General features: G+C 35.3%; 1 protein-coding gene across 2 annotated transcripts in view; it reads right to left on the bottom strand.

Annotated features, from left to right (window-relative positions):
* The window catches only part of LOC149780231 (rab GTPase-activating protein 1-like), a 116,187-nt gene that overhangs the window by 24,048 nt on the left and 65,638 nt on the right, over nucleotides 1–26,501 (bottom strand). For both annotated transcript variants that reach the window (XM_089937010.1, XM_089937011.1), the window contains 9 exons: nucleotides 15,398–15,566; nucleotides 13,455–13,702; nucleotides 11,774–11,887; nucleotides 11,120–11,194; nucleotides 10,728–10,853; nucleotides 7,171–7,314; nucleotides 6,032–6,073; nucleotides 2,975–3,196; nucleotides 1,643–1,753 (listed from right to left, as the gene is read on the bottom strand). In XM_089937010.1, coding sequence (XP_089793136.1) covers nucleotides 1,643–1,753; nucleotides 2,975–3,196; nucleotides 6,032–6,073; nucleotides 7,171–7,314; nucleotides 10,728–10,853; nucleotides 11,120–11,194; nucleotides 11,774–11,887; nucleotides 13,455–13,702; nucleotides 15,398–15,566 — 1,251 coding nt within the window. The remainder of the gene's footprint in view (nucleotides 1–1,642; nucleotides 1,754–2,974; nucleotides 3,197–6,031; nucleotides 6,074–7,170; nucleotides 7,315–10,727; nucleotides 10,854–11,119; nucleotides 11,195–11,773; nucleotides 11,888–13,454; nucleotides 13,703–15,397; nucleotides 15,567–26,501) is intronic.

Genomic DNA, 26,501 nt, shown 5'->3' with positions numbered 1-26,501 from the left:
GCACATTTTCAAGTTTGACCAATCAATAAGTGCATTTTATTTGCACATTTTTAAGTCTGACCAATCAGCAATTATATCTGCATTTTCAAGTTTGAACAATCAGCATATGTATTATATTTGCAGATTTATTAGAATTCATTGTTCATATTACTATTTAATGATCAGTTATTATCATAGTGAGATCTGCTTTTTTCGCAGACACCCCCATATAGAAAACACATGCTATAAGAGGACATAACTTATCAAGACCATTATTTAAACACATTATTTAAACTTAACTTACACAATGTTTCCTCATTACAACCACGGAATGTATATAAATACACATTATGCAGTACACTGTTGGTAACTATTACTACTATGTCACACACACTCTTCATGTGATCATAGTGGCCAATGTACTGCTAATGAAACAAATGTCACATACTCTTCATGTGATCAAGTAATTCTGGACAGTATAACTTTAACGGCTTTCAAGTCTCATGGTTCTAACCAGAAAAAAAGTTAACATAGTGAATTATCCAGAGTTTCTAATAAATAAAGTTAAATTTATATCAGGAACTCCACTGTCTCATCTAAAGCCAAAATAATACCCATTAGAGTCAAACTAAATGTAGCCAAAACAATCAAGATTTTATTTATAAATGAATAAAATGCCACAAAAACTTTTCCTATATGTTGTGTATATTTAATTTTCATAGTTTGTTTGTTAGTTTTCTTTGTTTTCTATTTCATCATATGTTACTGTTACGTAACATTGTATGCTGGACTTGATCTTACCCATAATTAAGTTCAATTTTTACCTGGCCTGAATTAATGATATTGGTCTCATAGTTGATATGTTTAACTCAATCTGTGTCTTGAACTTTGGAAATTCCTTATGAATTGCCAGGTCTACCTGTTATTTACTAAACATTTTGTTTATAACTTTAGTAACAAGCTGCTAATTATAGCTAACATTTTATTTTGCATACATTAAGGACTTTCAAGGAGGTTATTTTTCAATAGGTGATGGTTTTTAAAAATAAAAAATGTTAATTGTGACCTGAGGTCAAGTAGAAGACTATATAATCTTGTAACTGGAAGAATTATTCATTTGTGCTTAAGATCTAATAGAATCAGCTTGTAATACTGTTGCGATCAGTGGTTCAGCTGGGCTGGTGGTTATTTCTTCAAATTATTATAATCAAATAATTCTTTTCTCTGGAAATACAGAGTGCTCATAAAAAATAATATTCTTTGATAGAGATATTCACTGGGATTTATAGTGAATTCAAACCTGGAATTATATTACCGTGTTTCAACAAAAGACTGTTGGCACATCAGCATTATACATGTCATCACAGACACATCAACACTTCAGCAGTGGACTTAATTTGGATTTCTACAAAGTTTATTTTGAACTTTAAATTATTAGGACTTGTATCTGTAATTTGAGTATTATTCTGGGATTTAATCTGCAATACCATATAAAAAAAATCATTTTCACTTTGCATTGTAGGGAAATAATTATTTGTTGAATTTCACAAAGCTTGTTGCTCTTTTCTGTTACTTTTTAACAGCACAGACTTGTAACATCTAAATAAACATGCAATATCTAATCAATATCTAATCACACATGAGATGTGATATGCAAGCAAACCTTATCTAATTCATTCCGAAGCATCAATTTGCTCTCCACCATCTCATGTGCAAGATCATCGTTTTCTGCCTCAAGCCTCAAGTTTGCCTCCATCAGTCGCTTGTTTTCACGCTATGAGAATTAAAAACATTCAAACCAGAAATTCAAAACATTCAAATGCAAAACAAAAACTTATATCTTTCCAATACAATAATCAATGAATTTACAAGATATGCATCTAATATTAAATAAAATTTTTGTACTATACAATTTTGAGACTAATATTATTTTTTGTTTATATATATTTTTTAAAATACAAAACAAAATGTTTACTATTGAGAGAATCAGTGTCAGTTGCTTCCCATGTATCTGTGAATCAGTTACTTCCCCTGACTGATACAGTGCACAAACAAACATGGTCCAACAAAACTCTTGTCTTACATTTTTGTACATGCATGTTTTTGATATACTTTCTAACTGAGAAAAACAACATTGCAACAAAAACATCTTCTAGGGACAAAATATGATTGCAAAGATATAAGTGACAAACACTGACAAGACCATTTAGTGTCAATCAAGGCATGTATCTGAAATCTAAAAAAACAGCTTAATGGCATCTTGCAAAGAAATGCTGCCAATGGAAAATAAATAAATAAATAAATAATAATAATAATAATAACAACAATAATATTAATAATAATATATGTTTTTTCATTTAGCATGAAATATTTTTCTTTATAAAATTGGGTCATCACATCAAAGAAATAATTCTTGACATGAAAATTATTTTAAATAGAACTATAATTTATTGGTAATTACTGTTTCTAAAATAAAATTACCTTGTCTTGATAATAATTCCTTGTAAATATTGTTATGTAATAATGGAAGATTCAGAGTACACACACAAAAAAAAAAACGGAAAGGAAATCAAAGTTGTGATGGCAGCAAAGGGCAATGGACACTGACCCCCAAACTCCAAATCAGGGTTTTTAGAGGGACAAAAAAACACTAACAGTACATAATGCAATAAATATGTCATAAAAATTAGATGATTTTATTCATCTGGACAGTTTTACCATCTTAAGATTGTTAACTGCACTGTTCTAACACATTTTTCTTGCACAACAGTAGTCTCTTTTGTAATTATTTCAACTTCAAATTAAATCTTCCTCACCAATGGGGTGACTTTCACCTCGAAAATATACTACACATGGTTGTCAAACACTTTACAAATACTTTAATAGTTTTGATGAAAATTAGAATTTTGCTGCAAACACCTCTGTCCCCACATACAAACTGCTATGTTAATGAGGCAGAGTTATCTGTCCCTGGTAAGTAACAGCTCTGCTGTACCTGAAGTCTCTCTACTGGATCCTCCTGCTGCATTTCTTGTTCCTTCATGGTGTCATACTCTTTCTGGTATTTCTTCAGCTTCTTCAATGTTACCTTTGTACTGATTACTGTCTGAAGCAGCTCCCTAGCAGCTTCTTCGCTGCGGAACCGCTTTGGCAGCTGGACTCTAAAGTACTTCAAAACTCCTTCAAAGTCAAGGGCCAAAATATCTTTCCGTGAAAGCTACAAAAGGAATATATTCTGTGATTCAGGAAATAATGTTTAATTTATTTTGCAAGCTTGACATGCATTGTTAAAACTTACAAAGCTTACTCAAACTGAATAGTGATTTTATACCTTTTATACCACAGTTCAATGCATATACAACCTATATTACATAATCTCCTTGAGCTGTAAATATTTTATCATAATATGGTTTGATTCATCAAAGGATAGATTTGATAAAACATGATTTTTACACAGTACTCGACCCACTGCCACATCGGGAGTTTTCTACTGAATCCATGTGTGACATCATTTGTGCCAGAAGGCAATCTTTTACATCAAATTGTTACTGCTGTAACAGGGGTCAGCATCTTCCTGTGTGTACCAATGAATTGTTTCAACTGAGAAATAAGAAAAAAACCCACAAAAGTTTATGTTCCTGACAAGAAATTATACCCGAGTTAAAACTTCACTGACCCAGGGGGCAAATGACTTCTTAACCCAAGCCAAATCTGAGCTTTTCCTGGGTGTCGGATAAGTGGATTTGCAAATTGTGTGGGGGAGGGATGAGGCCAAAACTTACCTGCAACTATTGCATAGCTTTGTGATGAAGAATATCAATAATGGTCTCTTACAATGAAAACTGAGTTTTATCATATTTTTAAGTCTGAATTGTTCCACTCAATTTTAATCCACCATCTAATGAACCAGCATAATTGCTTGAAAACAGTAAACAAATTCAATTCCTGTTTTGACAAATCACTTTTACAATAATAACATGGGGATGAAGACTGAAGAACCTTTTCTTGTTTTAGCAGATGAAATTTTAAAACCATAAATGTTTATGTAAAACAGTGATGTTCCTGGCCAACAAGATGAAAATAAATGGCAAAGTTCCAAGTCAGACATGGGCCATAACTCTACAAAGTTTGGTCAGAAAAGTGTAATAATCAAACTTGACCTAGAACTTCTTAACATAAAGCATCAAACTAAATATGGTTTTAATCCATGGAATACTTCAAAAGTTATCAAAAAGGAAAATAAAATCTCTCATGGACATCATATAACAGACAGCTGTAGATAACACTGTATACTCCATTTATAGATTTGGTGCTAGGAGGATCACAGCTGACCTTTTCTAACTTCATCTAAAAAGATGTTTTTAAAAACTGGGCATTGATCCTGAGTGTATGGTTTTGCATTTGAACCCTGTGATGATCATACATAAATTGATACCAGCATCATCATTACTCAATTTATCAATAAATATCTGACTTCATGGTCGATAGCTTCTATTTAATTTGGAAAAAAGTTTGTTTTGAAATGAATGTATTGGAAGGAACAGTTTAATTGTTTATAGATTTTTAATTTGAAGTTAACATCTACATCCTTCAAGAAACAAGAGACCAAAGTAGCCTTGATTATGCTCGCCTGAAAACTAAGATATGTCAGCTTGTGAATGCAAATGCACACATGTACTGAAATTTTAGTGGGGAAAGAAAAGCCTTGAGAACAAAACTTCTTCATTGATTACTAATATTGATGTCATTCTTTTTCTTAGACCATATATCTAGGATCACCTTCTTGGCAATAAAAAGGACATGCCATCACTAACAGCTAGGGGATAAGGCTCTGATTGATAACTTTGACACTGTTCATAGCCCCACCCTTGCTTGCCATTTGAGAAGTCAATCTGTGCAGTCTGCATGGATTATTGTGTCTGTCCTTACCCTTGTGAAGCCCCACCGTTACAGTCATAACACGGAAATCAATGAGTTTCCCATCCAAGAGAGATCTGAAGACTCAATAGTTAAGGTACTGAACTCATAACCAGAAGGCTGCAAGTTTGATTTTCACCAATGAATCAACCTGGATCCTCATTAATTTAGGTGGATCTCACTGAATCAACCTGGATCCTCATTAATTTAGGTGGATCTCACTGAATCAACCTGGATTCTCATTAATTTAGGTGGATCTCAATGAATCAACCAGGATTCTCATTAATTTAGGTGGATCTCACTGAATCAACCTAGATCCTCATTAATTTAGGTGGATCTCACTGAATCAACCTGGATCCTCATTAATTTAGGTGGATCTCACTGAATCAAACTGGATCCTCATTAATTTAAGTGGATCTCACTGAATCAACCTGGATCCTCATTAATTTAGGTGGATCTCACTGAATCAACCTGGATTCTCATTAATTTAGGTGGATCTCAATGAATCAACCAGGATCCTCATTAATTTAGGTGGCTCTCACTCATAATCAAACTCATCTGAGATCTGAATGATACAAGCTTACATTCCAGATGTAACCAAAACTTCGTATCAGAAATATGACCTCTAAAGTGTTCACAAACTGAACAAATTAAATGAATAATCACCTCAATACTATGTGTGTATCTCATTCATTATTTAGCATGTCCAAGATCTTGATGTTATAAGTATAAATTCAAAGGTTGGCCATCAAAATTGGTCCAGAATACAGACTCCAGAGTGGTAACAAACTCAGTCAATTAGATGCAAAATCAGTTATTAATATGCATCTCCAAGTTTTATCAAAATCAGATCAAAACCATGGCTTACAGAATGATATAAAGCATATGTTGATGGATGGACATCTGGTCACACCATAAGCTCACTGTGTTGATGGATGGACATCTGGTCACACCATAAGCTAACTATGTCAATGGATGGACATCTTGCCATACCATAAGCTAACTATGTCAATGGATGGACATCTTACCATACCATAAGCTAACTATGTTGATGGATGGACATCTGGCCATAATAAAAGTTCACCAGGCTTTATTTATGGCCAGAGGAGCTAAAATTCAGGCAGGAGTTCCATACCTTTAAAAGTGACAGGGCCACACCAAAAATAATGTCCTTTCCCTGCAAAAAGAAAGAGAATTTTTATTTCTTTGTAACAAAAAAAGTTATCAGGCTGATGAAGGAAGTAAGGAAATAAAAGAAATATGCCAGACTGAGGGTTATCCTAAAGATCAGGAGTTCACAGTTTCCACATTTTCCATTTATACTGAAGTAATACATTCTCCAGGACTAACTTGGGCGGGACAGAATTTCACTCAAACAATGCATTTCATAACTGGGTCCAATTTATAAGGCAAGAGAAGTGTAAAGTTGTGTAAAGTTATTTTGGGGTTTAAGTTTGTCCCTATTCATCCCACTTCATCATGCTTAAGTCCATTAGATCAATCCTATAAGATTATCTACCTATGCATACAAGCATGTCTAACACATTTCTCTTCTCTGAGTAATTTGTGCATAAATGTGCTAACAATCTTTTTGGGACAGATGGATGAAGATCTGGCTGGTGAGACATGACAAAACCAAGATGACCCCACTGTGAGGAATTACAATACAAAAACATATGGGGTTTATTACCCTAAATCATGTAGTCATTTAATTATGACACGCATTGCAAAAAGTGAAACAAGCAAGTAAAGAATATTTTATTGTTCAAGGAATTTCACAAATTATTAACCTGAATGATGTAGCCATGTGATAAATTTAGGTATAACACATACTGCATCAAATGAAACAAGCAAGTAGGGCACATTTTATTGGCCAAGGAATTTCACAAATTCCAAGTCACACGATCACTTAAAGACTCTATCTATGACATAAATTCAAAGCACTTGTATTAACAAATGATCTCACGTGCTGTGCGATACTTCTTGGTGTTATGTCACAGTGTAATATACTGATTTAAGGAGTATTATGATGATAATAATGTAATACCATATACATTTGCATACAAGTCAGGTCCAATCACAAATAACAGCATAATGCAATGGCAGATTAAAGTCTATATTGGTTATTCTACTAATCCATCCTAACAAAGTGCACAGATCCAGATCTGCTGGTACATTACGCAATGTCAGATCTGGTTAAATGCAGTTTGCAGATGGACTTGAGCAGGCATGAATATATACAGTATTATACAGAGTAAATATTATTTTTCTTACCTCACTAAGGAAGATGTCCAGAATGTGAAACACAAGGTGCAGTGGAAACTTGGCAGTGAAGAGGGTGAGGAACCACTGTGAGGCATACATATGGGTTTCCAGGCTCATATCCATAAAATGTCCATAAACATCGGATAACTGGTCCTGTGGGGTGTAATAATTCAAAGATTGACATAGAAGTATACACAAGAGACTAATGGCTAATGAAATTCAAAATTAAATACACTTCAGCATATATATTTCTGTAAAAACTTTATTGTTCAGTATATATGTTCCAAATTGCAAAGGAACACAAAAAGCCACATTTGTGGGAAAAAAAGTTTCCAGGAAGAGCTAATCTCTAGTGATTACTCTGGAGCTGAGTTGTTACTCTATTTGAAAAAGTGGATTTTTTTAAAATCAGATCATAATTTTGCAAAAGTGTTCATGTCAAAACCAGCTGCCAACAAATGCATGATAAATATTTTGTTATACTGTAACTGAAGCCCGCTATGACCATGATATATATGACTAAAGTCCTCTCTATGACCAAGACGTATATTAACTGAAGCCCAATATGACTGATATCTATAACTAAAGCTACATTATGACTATGACATCTATACCATGACATCTATAACTGAAGTCTTCGTCATGAGCATGACATCTATAGCTGAGGTCCTCTCTATGACTATGACACCTATAACTGAAACCTTGCCTATGAACACATGACATCTATAACTGAAGTCCTCATTATGAACATGACATCTATAACTGAGGTCCTCTCTATGACTATGACACCTATAACTGAAACCTTGCCTATGAACACATGACATCTATAACTGAAGTCCTCATTATGACCATGACATCTATAACTGAAGTCCCCATTATGACCATGACATCTATAACTGAAGTCTTCATTACGATCATGACATCTATAACTGAGGTCCTCTCTATGACTATGACACCTATAACTGAAACCTTGCCTATGAACACATGACATCTATAACTGAAGTCCTCATTATGAACATGACATCTATAACTGAGGTCCTCTCTATGACTATGACACCTATAACTGAAACCTTGCCTATGAACACATGACATCTATAACTGAAGTCCTCATTATGACCATGACATCTATAACTGAGGTCCTCTCTATGACTATGACACCTATAACTGAAACCTTGCCTATGAACACATGACATCTATAACTGAAGTCCTCATTATGACCATGACATCTATAACTGAAGTCCCCATTATGACCATGACATCTATAACTGAAGTCTTCATTACGATCATGACATCTATAACTGAGGTCCTCTCTATGACTATGACACCTATAACTGAAACCTTGCCTATGAACACATGACATCTATAACTGAAGTCCTCATTATGACCATGACATCTATAACTGAGGTCCTCTCTATGACTATGACACCTATAACTGAAACCTTGCCTATGAACACATGACATCTATAACTGAAGTCCTCATTATGACCATGACATCTATAACTGAAGTCTTCATTATGACCATGACATATATAACTGAAGTCCTCTCTATGACCATGAAATATATAACTAAGAATCTTAAGGACTCCAAACATTCTGACACCCTGAAAACGTAAAGTGGATCTGGCTAGTTTCATAAATGGTTCGACAAAAATAGGAAAATATTAGCAATCTACCTCTGACCAAAATAAAAATGCTACAAATATTTATCTTTGTTTTGGTCATTCCGATCGATCAAGTTCAGTGGTGTTCACCTATGTATATTCATACAGAAGAATGAATGAGGCAACAACTACAAGCAAAACGTGTACAAAATTCTGATAAAATAGTTGTTGCTGTTGTAGGGTTCAATGCCATTTTTCAGCACATGATAGGCTATACATGGCGGCCAGTATTAATGGTGGAGGAAGAACACTGAAAATCCCCAGAAAGAACCACCGACCCTCGAGAAGATACTGGCAAGCTTTCTCACAAACCCACATTGGCCGAATCCGAGACTCGAACCCACGCAGACAGAGGTGAGATGGCAGTGATTTGTAAACGAAAGCACTTTAGACCGCTCTGCCACTCGGGGCCCCCTGATAAAATAGAGTCCACAGAATGTGGTGCCTCACCTGCCTCAGTGTAATGTAGTCCCCATACCCCATCCCTCACAAACGTCTTGCAAAAGCTTAAAAACAAAATTTCAACAAAGATTCCTATGGTTAATGATGACATTGATACTGAATATACTCATAACCAGGTCTGCTGGCACATAATGCACTGTCAGATCTGAGTCAATGCAGTTTATGAGGATTAATCAGAAGAACAAACAAGACAGACCATGGATGGGACAACACATTATGTTAGATCTGTATTATACACGAGTACATAAGGTAAATGTGTCTCACTATACTTTTAACAACAACAAAAAAACCACAAGTGTGGGTCAAATCCACTTCTGTCATAGTAGCAGTTGTGATTTAATTAATTCACAGCACTGGACCATTGTAGTACTGAAATAACTGATAAGTCTCATTTGAAATGATCAAAGCGTCTTCATTAAATCATTAACATTAGTGGTCTCAGAGCTCTAGACTTTCGGTACCATCTCATCATGCATATGTCAATCAATAATCAAAGTGACCTCAAAGTTCTAGACCGTGGGTACCATCTCATCATGTATGTGTCAATCATTAACATTAGTGGTCTCAAAGCTCTAGACTTTTGGTACCATCTCACCATGTATGTGTCAATCATTAACCATAGTGGCCTCAAAGTTCCAGACCTTAGGTACCATTGCACATCAATCATTAACCACAGAGGCCTCAAAGTTCTAGACCTTGGGTACCATCTCGTCATGTACGTGTCAATCATTAACCAAAGTGGCCTCAAAGTTCCAGACCTTAGGTACCACTGCACATCAATCATTAACCACAGAGGCCTCAAAGTTCTAGATTTTGGGTACCATCTCATCATGCATGTGTCAATCATTAACCATAGTAGCCTTGTAGCTCGTAACTTTGGGTACCATTTCATCATGCATGTGTCAATCATTAACCATAGTGGCCTCAAAACTCTAGACCTTGGTTAACAGCTCATCATGCATGTGTCAATCAATAACCATAGTGGCCTCAAAGCTCTAGACCTTGGTTAACATCTCATCATGCATGTGTCAATCAATAACCATAGTGGCCTCAAAGCTCTAGACCTTGGTTAACATCTCATCATGCATGTGTCAATCAATAACCATAGTGGCCTCAAAGCTCTAGACCTTGGTTAACATCTCATCATGCATGTGTCAATCAATAACCATAGTGGCCTCAAAGCTCTAGACCTTGGTTAACATCTCATCATGCATGTGTCAATCAATAACCATAGTGGCCTCAAAGCTCTAGACCTTGGTTAACATCTCATCATGCATGTGTCAATCAATAACCATAGTGGCCTCAAAGCTCTAGACCTTGGGTACCATCTCATCATGGGATGAATCTACGAATTGGACTAAACAGATTTATACATCATGCTAAATGGGTTCAGATATCATGTACAAATGTGTATATTTGTTTACAAAAGGGTGCCATTCACACCTGCAGCAGTCGTTCCAGCTGGTAAAATTTAAGGTGTAATTCCTCAAAGTCATTCCTGAAGAGGTTTCGTAGCTCATACTCAAACATTATCTTCACCAACACAGAGAAGGCTTGCTCCTCTGGCATCTGCAATAGATAAATAACCAGTAATAATGAAAACAATGATAGCAACAATAACAACAACTGTACCAATTTTTCTGATATAATGATAAAAGACAAAAATCAAAGATGAAGACATATATAATCTTCCAAAAGTATGTCCCCATAGACTTAAAGAATCATTTTACTGTGCGAAAAGGAGGGGGGCGGTTTTGAAAATTAATAAATGGAGATCAACTTCATTTAAATTTCAGGCATAAAACTCCCAGAAATGTTGGAAAATTGATACTTACATGGAGAAGTAATGCAGCTGCAAGGAATGACAGACCCTGGCAGTATCCAACTTCTTCATCATACACTGAGTAGGCCTGAAATGAATAAACATAGACATTTATTTTACTGAGAAAAAAAAACTGTATTGAACAGACACACAGTATGTATCCCATTTTAAGCCCTGGTGGAATGCCTTATAGATATGAAAAATGAGGATGGGGCTTATCACTGGGCAAGGCTTTATCTTAGATAAGCATTTGCCTAGTTTTTGTAAAGGTTGAAGATGGGTTTATTATCAAGCATGGGGTTAACATTTGAGAAATATGAAAATTAGATTTATTTCAATTTACTGTCATGAACTTAATGATTGGACTCTTTTCTTATCTTTCTGATTTTACAGAGCTTAATACACTGACCTTGTTGTAACAACTGACCTTCAAACCAGCCATTCTAGAGTGAGGTGAAATACATGGTCTGCAAATAATGTATGTTTGGGAAATATTTCATTTAAGATTATCTGTCTGTTTAAAAACTGTCAACAGAGAGTAAAAATGGATAGATAAATACAAGACAGAGACATAACAATGATAGGATGCAAGCTTTAATACAAGTATCTAACAAGCATTTTTACCTTCAAAGAGAATTTCTGAAATAAATTTGCTTAATGCAAGTACCTTACTGATCTTGTACAGTGAATCCTGACCAAGACCTCCAGTGTCCTTGAAAAAGTTATGAGCTGGGAATGTTCGGTTGATGTCCCTCATAATCACAGCCTCACAAGGAGAATCCTGCAGATGACAAAGAAAGACAAGGAAACTGATTTGAAGGGCTATGACATGACCATCTTGTGGCATTTCTCACATCATGAGCTTCAGCTTGGGACCTAACTATTACTGTGACACAATGTCTGGTTATGTACATCAGAGTTATATTTATTTTTTCCTGTCTTATTATGGTGTATACCTGGATCAAGTTTAATTAAAATACCTCCTGTAGTTAAAATAATCCATTCATACTTCTTTGTGCTATCAGGCACACAAGCCAGCACAGATAAAAACCCAAGCCATGACCTATGATCTTAAAATTAAAGTCAGAGTAGTATTAACTGTTCACTGGAGTGCAACTAAATAAAAGCCTGGTCAAAATTTATGTTTATAGGTACATGTCACTGTGTTCATTACCTCTGTGAGAAAAATGTATTGCAAGAAAAAAGATTTTTTCTTCTTCTAAATGTCAGTTTGGTCATCCCTTCAGGATAAATATTACAAGATCTTCAAAATTTTGGGAGGTTACACTAGTATGACAACTAACTAGACATTATAAAGAAGTATTTAACCAAATATCTGATGTCAATGGAACGAAAAGATAAGACTGGCAAATCCAGCATTACAAAGCTACATTTAAGCACAGCTAGATGCACATCATCACCAAAATACCACAGAAACATTTTGAAGTAAAACTACATACATTTTAAAATTATTCCTGAATGCATTACTAATCTCCCAAAGTTACAAAGCATCTTAAGTTAAATCTTTACTCAAATATAAGTCTCCCATACCCTTTTCTCCTTGTGTGTCCACAGAATTATGAAAATAATCTTTCAATTTGGAAGTTTCAGCCCACACTTTTGAATGATAGACTGGTTTAAGCTCCACTGAATATTACAGATATTCATCCTAACACAAGTCTACTGGTTATCCTGGTAGGCTACAGGTCAGGTTTTTAAATTTTTTATTTTAACTGTTTTTAAAATATTTTTTACATTTATTTCAGACACCAAAATGTTAACCTTAATGAAATGGTTGTATTTTCCTAATTGGACTGCACAGTCAAACACTTCTTATGACATCTGTTCTTAATATTCAATAATTAATTATGAAAACCATTAGCCCAAAAAAAAACTACTTTCTCTAATCACATCCAAGTTGTCACAATATTCTGTACAGGTCATGAACATTGTTAATGGAGTTGAAATGTTCCATCCACAGCCAATAAAGAGCTTCTCAAGTCAGCTTTGACAACTACAAATATTAATGTAAAAAATCTGAATGCCTCATTTCTCTATGGAGGTCAACCACATTCCCCTACCATTATCAAGAGGTAAATTTAAAAAATGCTTCATATCTGTTGGTGAGTATGTAAAGTGTAGGCATACCTTTGTTATTAAAACCCTATATGCCTCCAGTGTGTAAGGTGTAGGCATACCTTTGTAATTAAAACCCAATATGCCTCCAGTATGTAAGGTGTAGGCATACCTTTGTAATTAAAACCCTATATGCCTCCAGTATGGAAGGTGTAGGCATACCTTTGTAATTAAAACCCTATATGCCTCCAGTATGTAAGGTGTAGGCATACCTTTGTAATTAAAACCCTATATGCCTCCAGCAGCTCCAAGTTATCCTGTACACCAGCCAGAAGTTGCCAGACTTCCCCACGGAGGGCCTCAGGAATCCCCTTCCTGGCCAAGTGATGCACCTGCTTGGGCCTCTGGGCTAGGTTCTGGTGCCACTTTTTCAGCACATCCCTCCAGGCATCTAGCAGGTTTTCATCTGTGATCTCCTTACTGACTACACCAGAGCCACTGAGAAGAGGTTCATCACCATCTGTATGAAATGGGAAAGGCTTATGTACAAGTTCAAATATTCAAAACCAAGAAATCTATGAAATGGGAAAGGCTTATGTACAAGTTCAAATATTCAAAACCAAGAAATCTATGAAATGGGAAAGGCTTATGTACAAGTTCAAATATTCAAAACCAAGAAATCTATGAGATGGGAAAGGCTTATGTACAAGTTCAAATATTCAAAACCAAGAAATCTATGAAATGGGAAAGGCTTATGTACAAGTTCAAATATTCAAAACCAAGAAATCTATGAAATGGGAAAGGCTTATGTACAAGTTCAAATATTCAAAACCAAGAAATCTATGAAATGGGAAAGGCTTATGTACATTTTTAAATGTTCTAAACCAAGAAATCTTAACTGAAACGATTCATCAGATTATCATAACCTGCAATCATCTCAATTCCTTACACTCTTCAAAATCTATGCCCACTAGGAATGAACAGAAATATACCTCTGTTGGACACCTATTTATAAAGGACAATATTTAAAAATCCCTTTTATTTATTTATAATTTTCAACAAATAATAAAATGACACAAGTCCACAGAGAACATACTATTCGAACCTTTTATTGTTCTTTATAGACAGGTCTGACAGTATGTTAAGGTTCAAAAAGAATTCCAAAGAATGTGGTGTCTTGCCTGCTCCAGTGTCATGATCCAAATCTCCTGCTTACTTAATAAAGCCAGAAATACAAGTTACTGTGACCCTATTATTGAGGTGATTCATATTCCTAACATAAATGCATCCAGTTTTATGGCTGGTCAGACAAAATAATCTAAGAAACTCAGCTACCTGAAAAAGCTTCATGTAAAATCACTAGAGCACTAAAACAGATCTCTGTAACCTACTTCCCTATGATAAGTGGTACTCTCCAAGACGAATCAAGCTTTCATAGCTGTACATACAATGGTGCTACAGAAAATGAGCTAAATGCAAAAGCTTAAATTACTAGCTGAAGCATGAAAAGTGGGTCATTGTGACTTGTTTCCTGGTGAGCATATCCCTCCAAGAATGAATACACCCATCATGACTGTACATGCAACAGTGTCAGATAAACTGTGCTAAAAGGTGGAAGAGACCATCCTATGCCCAGCCTTAGTATGTTTAATAATTTTCTATGATTCATTTTCCACTTAGGACTGCACAAAGACTTCTTATGACATCTATTCCATGAGGATAGATGAAATATTGTACATTTTTCTTCTTTCAGTCACAGTGACCATGACAACTGACTTTTTGTTCCTAAACTTAATATCTTCTTCCATATACATGTACTAAGTCCATAGTTTTTGACCCCCACCAAAAATCAATTGTATTCTTCCTTACTTCAAGTGAAAGCCATCCACAAAGTTTGGTAACTGCAGATGTGTACAACTTGAGTTTTTTTTTGTAGAAACCATTTTTCTGAACTTGACCTTTGCGCTTTTGAACAAACAATTTTATAGGGTTCTTTCTTACCACAGATGCAAGCCCTCAACAAAGCCTAGGTTGTAGACAGCTCATATTACTGAAAAGTATTCAAATAACTGTAGATCCCAAATAATCTATACCTCCATTATCCAAGTTACCAGTTTTCCTCATCTGATGGTGTTAGCATCCAAATACTGTGATTCTTTATGTTATGGATCATCTGCATTCCAATAATACAAAATATTCCCTGAGATCTAAGTACCTGATTCCTCCTCTGGATCCTGTGGAGTTTGGATTTCCTCTGGAGGCATATGACGGCTATGAACAAGTCCCAGGCTCATCCCTGCTTTTTTTCTGTCAATTTCTGTTTGACTTTCTACGCTGGCCACCTCATACTTAATACCACCATTGTCGGAGGTTGGGTCTTCCACCTGGTACAGATATATATCAAATATATATCAAAATTTATTTCCTCTGTTTAAAAGGAATCCCCTGAATTATCTAACCTTGCAAAACCCAGCAACTTGGCCATATGTTTGTATGACTGTTTTGAGCAGGTGAATGAATGTAATTAAATCAACTTATATTTGTTGGTAAAGGACATTTTGTTTGTACCTAAATTCATAGATTGAGCAGAGGTCCTACTGTGAATTAAATATTTTTAATTTACAAAATGCAATATTATCACTGGTATTTAAATTGTTATTCTCTCCACCAGTTGGTAATTGTCTACATTTAAAATGTGTGATTTTGAGCAACCAGAAAATAAGAGAATTTACAGTGTTTTCTTCAGAGGTCAATTCTTTATAGCCTGGTCCTTAAATTCATGATTTGCAGCAACCATGAAATTGACAACACCTGCTATCCAATGAATTAAAGTCAACCCATAGTATTGGAAACTTAGCTACTAGCTTTAAAGTCTTCTCAAGTCATTGGTGGCTGTCATTGGACAAGTACCTAATGCACAACTCAGTCTTGGATACTCAACTACAAGCTTTAAAGTCTTCTCAAGTCTCTGGTGGCTGTCAATGGACAAGTACCCAATGTAAAACTTATAGTACTGGATACTCAGCTACTAGTTTTAAAATGTTCTCAAGTCTCTGGTGGCTGTCACTAGACAAGTACACAATGAACAACTCACAGTAATGGATACTCAGCTACTAGCTTTAAAGTTTTCTCAAGCTATTTGTGGCTTCAATAGACAAGTACCCAATGAACAACTCACAGTGTTGAATCAACAAGGAAAGCTCAACCACAGTTTCTAAATCACATTCCTTTATATAATACAGATATATACAACAGAACATTGTTTATTTAACTTCATTCATCTGGCTTATTGATTTATACCCACCAGTTTAAATAATGTTAACTTTGAGGTATGAATACTGCATCAGCAGTCTATTTTGTCCATTGCATGGGACTGACCATCTTCACAAGTCAAGGTTCCAATATGTTAACCCCATCTACACCTTCACAGATCAAGCAGATATTTTAGTGCTCTGTCCTAATGACAAATACTGGATTTCATGAGTTGTCTCCCATACTATGTAATGCCAACTAACCAAAGCATGCAACAGCCATGCATTGTACATTGGCCAAAATTGGTCAAGGAAAAGCACAGAAATATCTGATTGTTCTGCCAAGGTGCAGATAGGTTAACACACTGGAACCATAGCTAACAAAGATGAAGACCAAAGATGAAGACCAACCTGTCAAGATAAAAAGGCAGTAATTGGTTCATGACTAGTCCATGGAACATGACAACTTACTGAAATTGACAGGATTAACATGGCATATAAAGGAGAAGATCATTGTGCCTTATGTTCCTGAAAAGTGTTTCATGGGAAAGCTAACACTATTTTGTCCACAGTCTAGATGTGCATACCTGGCATAACCCAAGGGTAGAGTTTTAAATATAGGCATGATGCAACCTCACATGACAGTGGCAATCTTTTAGTCTCTTGTGGGCAGAATATAAAATAGGCTTCATATAACCTCACATGACAGTGACAATCTTTTAGTCCCTCTGTGGGAGCAGAGTTTTAAAAATAGGCATGATGCAACCTCACATCACAGTGGCAATCTTTAAGTCTCAATGTAGGAGTAGTTTTAAAAAAGGCCTGATTCAGCCTCCTGCATGTCACAAAAAGTAATAAATGGATACAGCCCTTTTGCCCAATGGCCAGTGATAATGTTCCATTTGAGAGGTCTTGGAGTTCAGTGCCGTTATATAGAAAATCTGACTTTGTAATTAGAGGATTTTACCCTTTTGTAAATTCATCTTTGTTTTGTGTGCCTTCTGGGGCAGGTGATGGGAATGCGATTCCTAAACTTACTTGGCAACACAAAGTCATGATGCTGATGATGTGTCAGTAATAACATGAATACAAATTCTCACTTCATATAATAACAGTGATGAAACAACAAAATGACTAGTGTGTGTGCGTGCGCATGTGTGTGTGTGGGGGGGGAGGGTTGGGACAACTAGAAGGAGTCCAAAATTGCATACCATTCAAGTAAATGGAACAACACAGTATACACAGTCTAGAAAGTAACAAAGTATGTCTTTATTTATAAACCACATGAAACTAAGCTGCATTCCATATAAAAAAGCATGAAGAATAATGTAAAGTCATATAGGACTGTGTAGGCAACCATATTTAAACATACACTGGACTAAGAGAAAAGTACAGAGGAACCAGCAGAGCAACAAAGAACACAGAAGAAATATGAGCTGGAGATGGAAAAAGTGATGATTCCCGCTGTGGATTAGAACTTGCCACATTGGTACTTTCTCTAATTTCCTTTGGAATTCTGTTCCAAGTTAGTGATCCTGAAAACTGAAAACTTTTCTTAAGGAGTTCTTTATTTGGTTTTGGGATGGAAAGGTGGTTAGCTTTCAAACATGAAATAGTTCACTGAGATATAATGGGGCCATATTGTTTGAAACTTGGTGCATAAGCCTAGCCTTTCTCAAAAATACTCATTCATATCATCTATTGAATTTGATATGTTTTCAGCATCATCTAAGAGGAGTTTTCAAGCTCTTTACGCAAGCGGAATAATTTGTAAATATTCTTGTCCAAAGTGTTGACCCAAATAAAATTACAGTTGTCTAAGTATGGTTGTATACAACATTTGTAATATAATAGCCTATGTTTAGTTGATATATATGGCCTTATCTGCTAAATAACCACATACAAGAACTGACTCAACATCAGCTTAATATGTTGCTGGCTTGCTATGAACTGAGGCCAAATGAAAAATAGTTTTGTTGCTGGTTTTCATACATTTCATATAAACAAAGACCATTAAAACATTTAAAAATAACTGGTTTTCTAAACACTGTGACCAGTTAAGATTTCAATTCATTCCAAGATGGACTGCTCTGGTGGCCTAGTGGTTAGAGCCTCTGCCCCGGATGCAAAAGGTCGTGGGTTCACACCCTGGGCGAGTCATACCAAGGACTTCTAAAAATGGTACTAACAGCTGCCTTGCTAGACACTCAGCATTAAGAGATTAGTGTTAGGACCGGTTGGCCTGGTGTCAGGATAATGTGACTGGGTAGGACATCATGCTACGTGTCTGTGGCATGATGCCCCAGTGCTAGACATCACTTTAAACTGCCACACTGCAGACATCGTAGCAATATGACTGAAAAATTGTTAAAGCTACATTAAAAAGCTAAATCACACACACACACACATTCCAAGATAAAAGTATTAGACATCACACTCTTCTAAGGGTGAAGTTTGATGAAGTCACCAAATTTGAATATTTCCTACATATTTAATCATTTGTTCATCTACATTGCACATAAATTACAAAATTAGCCATTCCTTGACAATTTGTAAGAAATTTCTAAACCCTTGTTAATAAGCTTACTATTTCTCCAATATTTTTAAGTGCTTACTTGACACAGACTAGAAAGCATAATTTAACAATGGTTACCTCTGCATGTTGTTTACTAATACTGGTCAGCTTCAAATTTACAAGTTATATCAAATAAACAAACATGTTATTTACATAGAAAGATCTATCATTTAACATAGTGTTGTTAAGTATTTCTGACATGGTAATTTCTCAAAAGGAAATCAAGTCATGCAACCATAGAAAGATCTATCATTTAACATAGTGTTGTTAAGTATTACTGACATGGTAATTTCTCAAAAGGAAATCAAGTCATGCAACCATGGTTCATTTTTAGCAAATATGGAAGAAGGTGGAGAGAAATAATAATGGAAAGAAACTTCCTCAAAACAAATGAAGCATTGCTTGTAAGCATCAAACCGTAAACAGTCATATTTTAAACTTCCTCCAAACAAATGAAGCATTGCTTGTAAGCATCAAACTGTAAACAGTCATATTTTAAACTTCCTCCAAACAAGTGAAGTATTGCTTGTAAACATTAAATATGAAGCAGTCATGTCATTGTTGTAGGCCTGGCAGGAAAGCACACCACATGTATGGCAGACACACTACAGGACTCAATTAGTGAGAAAAGATACTTGTGGTGATGATCCATTTTTCATTTATCTGACAAAATTAACCTTGAACCTTACTTACATGTAGTACTAACATTAATTGAAATTACAAGCATAATGATTACATTACTAAAAATAACAGCCTAACTGTCATGTCATAATGATTACATTACTAAAAATAACAGCCTAACTGTCATGTCATAATGATTACATTACTAAAAATAACAGCCTAACTGTCATGTCATAATGATTACATTACTAAAAATAACAGCCTAACTGTTATGTCATCAATATCAATATTTAGATCATAACAATATGTACATTTTTAAGCCAGTTAAGAAAGTTATACTAAACTCGTCATTTTGATTCTGACTCTTTACAAGTGTTGTAAAATATAAATTCTATACACTGTTTGGTAAAATAATATCAACATGCTCAGAACAAATTTGATAAAAATAGTTATCATAACTAATACATTATTCATTAAGTTATTTTCATGAAGGAAAGAAAAACGGAATTACCTGCCATTGTTGTAGTAAATGGTGTGTACACTCAAGAAAACAAAAGCATTGTGGAGTGAGGGACTCAATACAATAGCAGGTTTTCTCCTTATCTGCTCTATCTTGTGTATGTGGCAGGTATCAAGGACAGCTAAAATACCTTATGCACCCTCTTGGGAGGTGAGGCTCTATAATGGAGTTCTAAAGTTCTAAACTTCTATTGTCATACAAACTTTTCAATACCATATGTACTCAACATTGACAAGATGAGGTCTGGTCATGGAGTTCTAAAATTCTCAACTTCTGTTGTCAGAAAAACTATACTATAGCATATGTATTGGATATTAATAAAATTAAGCCCAATAATGGACTTCTAAAATTATCAAGTTCCATTGTGAGAAAAACTATGCAATAGTATATGCACTCAATATTAATAAAATGCAATAGCAAATGTACTCAATATGAATAAAATGCAATAGCATATGTACTCAATATGAATAAAATACAATAGCATATGTACTCAATATTTATAAGATGAGGCCAGCTGAGGAAACTTACCTACTGTGTGCACTCGCTTATTAGATCAGCTCTACCTGCAGACTTCATAGAACCATATGTGCCTTACATAATGCATCTGCAGATCTGGTCTATGCAATTTGCTAAAAGTAACACTGGACAACAAATTTTTACAAAAGTCATGTTACTGAAATAAAATTAGTCAATTCTTATCAATTTTTATGTGCTGAACACGAATATGACAGTCAAATTGCAAAATTGGCTCTAGTTTTTTTGTAATCTGCAAGAAATTAATGTTTACATAACGAAATGCATTCCAATAGTAAAAGGTCAACTGTAATAGCCTACCTATAAAAAATCAAGTCATTGACTACATCTTAGATTTCTTCGCCTGTCTCTTGTACAGCTGTTCGGGAGCATCTCTGAGGAGTGTCCAGCAGTAGTCAGCCAGCATTGTAGTGGACCATTTTCCCTGGTATCTTTGTTCCATTGTTGCGATATCTTGATGAAAACGTTCGCCGTGTTCATCACTAACAATACCACAGTTGCTAGGAAAGAAATCCAAATGGGAATGAAGGAAGTGAATCTTTAGAGACATATTGCAGCCAAGTTTCTTATACTTCATCAACATGTCTTCTACTAGTTCCTTATAGTTTTCTGCCCTAACATCTTCGAGGAAGTTTGTAGAAACTAGGCGAAAAGCATTCCATGCTTGTTTCGCGTCACCTTCCAGCAAGTTGTTGAACCGGTCATCTTTGAAAAGCTCTCGAATCTGAGGACCCACAAAAACTCCCTCTTTAATCTTTGCTTCGCTGAGTCGAGGGAATTTTTCATGCAGGTATCGGAATGCTGGCAAAGTCCGGTCAATGGCTTTCACGAAGTTCTTCATCAAACCTAGTTTGATGTGAAGGGGTGGTAGCAAGATTTTCTGAGCCTCAACCAGAGCTGGGTGTTGGATATTCTTCTCTCCAATGGCTACATTCTGCCTGTGAGTCCATTCCTTCCTCATGTAGTGCATTTCCCTTGCTCGGCTATCCCACTCGCATAAGAAACACATGTATTTTGTATATCCTTGCTGCAGTCCCATTAAAAGGGCAACTACCTTCAAATCACCACAGAGGTGCCAGCTGTACTTGTTATACTCAATGGAATTCAGTAGCTGCCTTAAGTTATCGTATGTCTCTTTCATGTGGACAGCATACGCTACTGGAATAGATGGAAGAATGTTTCCATTGTGCAAAAGCACAGCCTTGAGACTCAGTTTCGAAGAGTCCACAAATAGTCTCCATTCTTGTGGGTCATGAGTGATTTTTAAAGCATTCATGAGGCCCTCAATATCGGAACAGAATATCAGATTACTTTCCTTTCTGAAGAAAGGCTCCAATTGCTGGTGGCGCTTTCGATATGCAGTAATTGTGACATCTTCTTCTAGAAGATTCCATTGTTGGAGTCTTGATCCTAGCAATTCTGCCTTGTTCTTTGATAAGTCCAAATCACAAATCAGGTCATTTAGTTCTTCCTGTGTTATTCTGTGTGGGGTTGATGATGCACCACAGTGAAAATCTGGATCACTGCATGCTGATGGACCAGGAGAAGAACAGGTCGACTCACCTTTGTCTTCATCAGATGAATCAAGAGAATATTCTGCTGGAGGTTCTGGAATAGGAAGTCCCTCACCATGTGGAACTGGTCTCAATGCAGACGGAATGTTTGGGTAGACTATTCTCGACTTCTTTCGTTTCGTTATTCCGCCGGAAAGAGGAGGAACCAAGCAGAAGTAACAGTCATTTAGGTGGTTGCTTGGCTCTCTCCACACCATTGGGACTGCAAACGGCATTGATGACCTTTTGCAATTCAACCACTGTGAAAGCTGTGTTGTACATGTAGCACAGCATATATGCGGAGCCCAAGGCTTGTCTTGGTCACCAACCTTGCATCCGAAGTAAAGATGATATGCCTTCTTCACTTGAGAATTGATACTTTTCTTCTGGTTGGCAAATGTCACTTCCCCACAAATATAGCAAAAATTGTCCGCGGTATTAACACACTTTCGAGGCATTACTGTTCTTTATTGTACGTAAATGGATAAAATAATAAGTTTTATGTAACAGTAGCTTGAACTGTCTCGCACAACGTCTAAAATATTTTAAATGCTGAACCTATCTGATTGGGCTTTATATAGTACACTGCTTACGTCAGCTTCAGCAGCCGCCTGGCATTAGTATAATAGGCCTACACATGTATAGTACACTGCTGACGTCAACTTACTTCAGCAGCCGCATGGCATTAGTATTGCATTGCATCAGAAAATGATGCAATCAACTGTGGATGATGTGAGCATGATTGTATTATGCAATGTTACATCATTATTCCGGATGTTGCTGCAGTCCTACTGGAGAAATTTACACAGTGAAACATAGAAAATGAGGTATATGAATATCTTCAAAACGAGAGCCAATACAAATTTTTCACGGTTATATTCGTGTTCGGCACACCAAAATACTACAGATTAGGGCCTTTTCAAGTCAGTAATGATTTCACTGTTGACCAGTGTAATCAGTAAGAACACAGACCCTCATTTGTCAGTGCATGATGCAACAGCACATCAGGTTCTAGCCTGTTTGCAGTTAGATGTGACTCAAGCAAGTACAGACTTAATATTCTTTGACCATAACATATAACCATACACACCCACTTGAAAAAGATGAAACCCAGAAAGTCATTTTTATCAAAGATTATCTAAACCCATCAATTCTCAAGCTCAAACTCCTAAATACCAGCTGTTAGTCAAGTACACTGAAAAATTCCCAGCTCCACCTGCTGGTCACCAGCTGCCAGTCAAGTAAACTGACAAATTTCTAAGCTCCACCTGCTGACCACCAACTGTGTGTCAAGTGTTATCAATTTAGTATACCAACAGACTACTGCCCACTTTATAGCTGGCTTATGTTTGCTTTATTATGAAATAACTTCTGGTTGTCTAACTGCAGTATAAAAGTACTTGGCTAACTGATGTTCTGTCACCTTGTCCGGTTTTGCTATATAATACAAGTTTAGACTATTAACCAACCAACCCCCCCTTTGTGAAATTTTCACTAAAAATCAGTGCACATACCCAATTTTTATCAAAGTACTTTGAACACTGATGGCTAAAGATGACCAAATTTTAGGAAAAGTCAACTGGATACCTGTCGATTTTAATGATCGTTTACTCAAGTACCCAATCAAAGGGAAATTATATGAACTGTGAACCTGAATTTGATTTTGTTGAAAGTTAATCCATGCCACATGACCCACTCACTAATATGAGTGGCCAAAGAGCACAATCTGAGCATAAAAAGCTTAATCAACATAATGTAACAAATTCTGAATGCCATATTACATCAGTGTCGATTTCCTCATTCAAAATTTGTAGCAAAGTGCTAATGATTTGTCCTCTTCCTGATGCAACATGTTCTTCAGTTTAACAAAATCCCTCTTGACTAACAGTTTTAATCATATAACATCCGTAAGTCAGATAGTGCCATGTTTTTTTCCTTTAATATAGACTGGTGTATGTAGGTGTGTATCAAACTATAATGACTCTGTGATACATAGTTTCATATTCAAGAAACCCATCTATTTTCTTGGAAACATGTACAATTACTATACTGTAAATGGAAAAAAAGGAAACTTCGACGTACATAGCCAAATGGTCGCACACATCGAAATATAAGATCAGCAGACGTAGGTCTATGATGGATAAATATCACGTGATATAAGCCTCAAACTGTACTCATTATTTTGTGTCTTGCTTGCTCCTGATGTCGCCAGACATAATCTTTTATATGAACTTGGAACCATGCTGTTTTTATCTCTTTTTTTTCACAAGAACTAAAAGGGTACCCTACCTGTTGTAATCTTTACTTGTGACCTGCACTATCAAAACATCACTTGAAAGAATACTCATGAACCGAATGTTATTAATATTCATATTCCCAATTCATTATCATTAGATGCAAAACCTCATATCGCTCTGGAAAATCTGAATTAAAAGTCCACTGAATAGATTGATGTTCTACTGTCTGAAATGAATCTCCCAGAAATCAAGATAAGAACTTTTTTAAAATGCTGAGTGTTGAAGGTAAACTTTACCCTGGTAGTGTGGAAGCTTTAAATATATCGTTTACATTACCTTAATCTATATGCAGTCAACATAAATACATGTATATCATTTACATTACCTTAATGTATATGGTTTACATTACCTTAATCTATATGCAGTCAACATAAATACATGTATATGGTTTACATTACCTAAATCTATATGCAGTCAACATAAATACATGTATATCATTTACATTACCTAAATCTATATGCAGTCAACATAAATACATGTATATCATTTACATTACCTTAATCTATATGCAGTCAACATAAATACATGTATATCGTTTACATTACCTTAATCTATATGCAGTCAACATAAATACATGTATATCATTTACATTACCTTAATCTATATGCAGTCAAAATATTTATATAGTCACAATACCCGGTCTTCTATAAGTAATAGTCACTGTCATACAAATATGGTTTCTTACAATGACATAAATGGATGTTGAATCTCCACCAATCATCAAGCTCATGCTGTAAATATGATGGAAAATATCCACATAAAACAGTCCAATAATTATCCCACTTAGATGAAAGATGAATAACCATCAGAATAAGTAACAGAAGTAACAAATTTGGCTGACAACAGATGACACTGATATGACAGTTGTGTATAGTGATGAAAATTTTTTGTGCTAGTTGGTGGCTGATGAGTAAAGTGAGAGTGAATTTGAGGGGTTTGATGATGCTGATGTTCTTGAAGAAGACAGAAGATTATGATGGTGACAGAACATTATATTTTAGAGTGGGAAGTTGGTCATGAAACCATGAGAACAGCTTCATGTGTCTACCTGGTTTACAGGTACCTGATAAGCAGCTCTGGACTATTTGAATATATTCAATAAGGATGAAGACTATGATGAAATTGCTATGGATACAAATAGGTGAGTTAATCTTCTATAAATATGGGGGGAAAATGGCCAACATAATAACTTAGTTTCAATATTCAGCAGTTTTTTGTATTTTTATTTTATAATTGTGAATTGTTTTATATATAACATTTAATAAAAACCGTATAGATATTGTTAAGATGAAGACATGTTTTGTTTCATCAATAACAGCAGCATTCACACATTCTAGTACATGGTGATGGGGTTTATTATATATCTGTCTATCTGTGAACTAAGTTAGATATATAAAACAATATAATGTCAATTCTTAATTATATTAATCACATACATATGACTGAACACACAAAAATTCAAGTATGTTGGTATAAAGTGATGTACCAAAATGATATTTAAATCATTAAAAATAATAATTTGTGTCAATATAGAGATCTTTTTCTATGTTTTTTTGTCCAGTGACATAGCTTAATTAGTGTCTGTGTGTATTTCCTTCAATCAACAGATTTTAAGACATTTTTATTTCAGATATGCTAATGAGTTTTTTAAACAGAATTGTGAGCTCTTGAAACCAAAATCCAGGCTCTGAGTGGTACAAGTGAAAAGAAAATTAAAGTTTTTCTAGCCTGACTGTTGCTAAGGAACAGATCGTAATGCAAGATATCATATGTGTATTTTTGTTTTGATATACATACCTCTTATATGTAAAAACAAAATTATTTTTTATTTAATGCCAAGTGAAACAAAAATATATTTCTTTGCCCATTTTTACAACATATTTTGTCATTTAACTAAAGAATGCAATATGTATGATGATTCCATGGAAAATAATATCAAACTTTATTTGGCATGTGCTTTCTATATGT

Source organism: Sinohyriopsis cumingii, chromosome 16, assembly GCF_028554795.1.
Source record: "Sinohyriopsis cumingii isolate HCF-2022 chromosome 16, ASM2855479v2, whole genome shotgun sequence".
Lineage (NCBI taxonomy): Eukaryota > Metazoa > Mollusca > Bivalvia > Unionida > Unionidae > Sinohyriopsis > Sinohyriopsis cumingii.
This window is presented reverse-complemented; position numbering and strand designations above follow the sequence as displayed.